General features: G+C 42.2%; 1 protein-coding gene across 1 annotated transcript; it reads left to right on the top strand.

The window, feature by feature from the left end:
• On the top strand, nt 324–1,096 carry LOC109712539 (putative ripening-related protein 4). Its single transcript, XM_020236145.1, has one exon. It carries the CDS (start codon nt 361–363, stop codon nt 922–924), a length of 564 nt encoding a protein of 187 aa, XP_020091734.1. The 5' UTR covers nt 324–360; the 3' UTR covers nt 925–1,096.

Raw genomic sequence — 4,470 nt, 5'->3', positions numbered from 1 at the left:
TTGAATTAGTAAATATCTAAGGCTCTGTTGATGCGGAATTATAGAAATTACAATTCCTTTTTAACTATAAACTAATTAAGCATTTCTCTGCCAACTTAGTTAGCAAGCAGTCTTCGACCGTACTTAACGTTAACGGCACACGCGCCGTGCCCGGCCCGGCCCGGCCCATCACGTTAACAAATTTTAAAAGCTACCGTGCCGCGACAAAAAGTGTTAATTTTAATTATGCTCTTGTTCGGACCATAAGGTGTCGCTTATGCATTTTCACGCCTATATATTCCTAGCCTTCCTGCCACTTGATATCAAAAATCAAATAAAGCATATGTACAAAAATCCACACCAAGAAGAACTGAACAAACTATGGCTACTTCCCTTCTCGCTTTCGCGTCTCTACTACTACTAGTTGTGCTCTCCAACCCCGATCTTGCCACATCCGTCCGCATTGCCGGATCCTGCCACGCCAGCGGCTACTTGCCCGGCAAGTCGGGCAACTGCAACCGCGAGAACTACTCTGACTGCTGCGAAGACGGCAAGAAGTACCCACAGTACCGCTGCTCCCCTCCCGTCACCGTCGAAACTCCCGCGACCATGACGTTGAACAGCTTCGCTAAGGGCGGGGACGGCGGGGGACCGTCGGAGTGCGACAACAAGTATCATCCAGATGACGAAAAGGTGGTCGCGTTGTCGACCGGGTGGTTCGACGGGATGACCCGATGCCTGAAGAATATTAGGATAAATGCGAACGGGAACTCCGTGCTCGCGAAGGTCGTCGATGAGTGTGACTCCGTGAACGGGTGCGACAAAGACCACGACTTCCAGCCGCCGTGCGCGAATAACATCGTGGACGCTTCGCCGGCCGTGTGGAAGGCGCTGGGGATCCCGAAAATGGTCGGAGAGTACAGCATCACCTGGTCGGACGCCTGATTGATCGGTTGATTGAGTTGCATCGACGTGCACTCTTGTGCATGCACTTTGATGCACAAGAGTGCACGTAATATAATTCGTAAACTTTGTTATTTGCATTACGTTGAGCTTAATTAGTCGTTGCTTATGTACGTACGAGTGTGGTGTGTTGTATTAATTTGTTGTCACTGTACATTTGTTTGATGCGAATATATGCTGCAGTTAATTCAAAGTAATAATCTAATACATATCATATTTAGTTGCGTTCTAATTTTTGTTCTAGTTTTGCATCATTTGATGGGATAAACTAGTGTAAAAAACTTAAAGAGTTTTAAATTATTGAACCTTTTTTTCGATTTTATCCTTTACTCCTTTCGATTCTATCCTTGAATTATGTTCAATAATTTTGATCAAAAGTATTAACATGGTATATCAAAATTTTCTTTTAAATCGAATAATTGATACCGATGTATTTGTCATTTTTTTATACTTATTGAATGTATTATTACTATTCCCCTCCCTGCATCTCCGTCCCCTGACTAATGGATCTGGACTCCTAGACCCAATGGTAAAATTGCCTTAAGTTCCCTTCATAGATATCTCTCACCTGACTATTCTAATGCCCTTCAACATTGGCCTGGTTGGGGAACTACTTGGGCACTACCTAGTGTTGAGCCAATTAGGCGCGGATGAGATTTAGATGCGAATATTCCCTTCAAAAGTATTTATTCGGTCGTGTATCGGGAGCACCGGAAAAGTGTATCGCGCCAATTGAAGGAAGTTACGGTAACCGCAAGGAGTTACATGCGGTTCCGATCGGCTAGAAGTGGTCCGGAATATGAGGAGATAGTGGCCGATCGTGTAAGAACAATAACTGACCGAGGGGGCTATCTATAAATAGTATAATAATACTCCAAAAAGGGGTCTTCGCCCCTGCGCACAAAAGACCACATTTATTTCCCTGCATCTTTCTTTCTCGCGTTTACTGTTTTTTCTAGGAGTAGTTCCTGTAACTTAGCATCCTGGAGTCTGTCTGCCCTTTGGGCATCACTCCGTTGTAAACTAAAACCCTTTTTCCTGTACTTTCTCCGTTCTCTTTCAATAGAAGGCAGTGTTCGGCTCTTCAGGCCGACCAGCTCTTGTGCTGTATTAGCCATTCGGCTCATTCAATTCCTTGGCTGAAATTCTGACTTCTCTTGTTCATTCGGCTCATCCAGCCGAACCAAATTTGCTGTAGAGATTTCGAACCCGGTTGACCCGATCCTTCGTCAGCCGAATCGCTTGACCAATCGAAGGGCGCAAATTTCGAGGGTCACTATCCACAGCCGTTCCGCATCCCTACGCGCTCCTTGAGGAGGATCTTTGACCGGGTCAGGGATTGTAGATTTCGGCTACCAACACCTAGCTATCTCCCCCAAAATTAAAATCTTCACTTGAAAAGCTTTGTGGGGAAAGCTTCCAACTAAAGCTTGGTTGCACATACTTTATCGGGATAGTGACCCTACTTGCCCCCTATGCAATCAGGAGAATAAAACTACTTCCCACATCCTGGCTCATTGTCCTATAGAACAAAATTTTTGGAATTGCCTATGCAATTTGGTGGGCTTTCTTCCTCGATCAGCATTTCAACCTTTGGAGTGAGGGCTGCTGGTTGAATGAAGGCCTTTCCCTCGATAGCGACGGAATAAGATTCCTTTACTCATTTATTTTAAATGGCTTCAAGACACTTTGGAATTATAGAAATAACTTTCTGCCGGAGAGAATAAGAGAATCCAATCAAGTCTTAGCTTATCGCACTCTGTCTAGAACTAATTGAATATTTTAAGCCGACTCCTCCAAGGCAATCAATGATTAGCCGAACCATTGAATGGCATCCGCCTCCCCTAAGTTGGACTAAGATTAATTCTGATGGTTCTTATAATCCTGTGAATAGTATTAGAGGAGCTGGCTTTATTTTCTGTGATTATGATGGCCAATTCATCCTTGCAAGTGCTGGGAGACTTAATTATAATTAAGTTCTTCATGCTGAAGCCAAAACCATGCGGCATGCTCTTACTAAGGTTGTTGAGCAGCAGTTGGACAATGTCATTTTGGAGACGGACTTGATGCTTCTGGTGAACATGTTAACGAGGAAAACGGAGATCCCTTAGAAATAAAGATCTATCTTTATTGACTATTTCTTGCTTTTGCACTCATTTTGTTCCTTTCGTACTAGTCACATTCCTCATGAAGCTAATCAGGCAGCTAATTGGGTTGCGCATTTTGGTAGGTATGCTAATTTCTTTACCTTTTGGGAGGATAGTCATCCTCTAGAACTACACAATCTTTTGTTACTAGATGGGCCAAACTGTGTTGCTTCGCAACCTGTGCCTAGTTAACTTTTAATAAAAGTCTTTTTCTCTCAAACTCCGACAAAAGAGAAGAAAATGATTAATAAAATCTTACTAACTATTCTCTTTTTCCATGTTGGGAGGAGGCTTGTTTGGCAATCATTAAAAAACAAAATAGAGTTTTATTTTACATTATATTTAATATCATGAAAAACTCTATACTTTGTAAAAAATTACTTCGTTTTTACTGTCACGCTCAGAATGTGCAGTGGAAGTCACCAGTTCAACAAATCTGCCAGATGCACGAGGCACGCCCCGTATACCTGAAGCATAAAACCACAACCTGTCGATAGTCCTAGGAATGAACAAGTAAGCAGGTATCAGAGTATATAAAAACACTAGTAGATATGGTAGCATTCACCAAAACATAACCACTGTTTGAATAATATCACATAAATCATACATATACATCACATGCTAGTCTCACCGGAATATCATACGTAATGCTAGCTGCTGTACATCAGGGTCCTACTATATCAATAATCACTAGGGTAGGAGATGCTATCGAGCTCGCTATCTCCTTACCTCGATCTGCAACTATCGTTGGTGTTGAATGATCTGAAAAGAAACTGCAAAGGAGAGCGTGAGGACTATAATCAATAGTTTTCAATGGGTAAAGTCAACGACAATGACGATCTACACTACTAGGTCTATCAAAGACAATAATAGTAAATAGACGGGAAAGAAGCGAGCAACAAAGTATAATATGATATAAACTAATAAATACTATGTTATCATCCCTCCAAAGTAGCAAAAGAAATAAATGAAATAAGAGGATTGTGTTTGCCAAGATTATCTCTATATAAACTCAAGTAGTGAAAAAGTCATCATGCATCAACTGAATATTAAAAGTCATCATGCATCAACTGGTTATTAAAAACAAAGTCATACGACCCAATCGCACCGACCAACTCATAGGTCTTGCCAAGCCTGCATCGTCGTAACTACATTGCCTGATAGCCTAGCGCTGCATGTACACACTAGCACATCAGTCAGCAGCCACAGCGCTGGAGGGGCACTGGTAGGCGCAACACTATTGAGTATCATAATATCTCACCGCTCGCAATTGAGCTCAATCGGCCTGCAAGCTATGGTCATGTGTAATGATCAAACAAATCATAAGAATATTGTCTCAATGTCCTCAGTATAGTTACATGGATAGACGAGAAGAGAGCTA

The sequence above is a fragment of the Ananas comosus genome, linkage group 7, assembly GCF_001540865.1.
Source record: "Ananas comosus cultivar F153 linkage group 7, ASM154086v1, whole genome shotgun sequence".
Classification (NCBI taxonomy): domain Eukaryota; kingdom Viridiplantae; phylum Streptophyta; class Magnoliopsida; order Poales; family Bromeliaceae; genus Ananas; species Ananas comosus.
Note: the sequence above shows the minus strand (reverse complement) of the source record. Positions and strands in the feature narration are given on the sequence as shown.

Bases quoted from the DNA above. Each gene is read 5' to 3' on its own strand.
- LOC109712539 (XM_020236145.1), top strand. From the start codon at position 361: ATGGCTACTTCCCTTCTCGCTTTCGCGTCTCTACTACTACTAGTTGTG.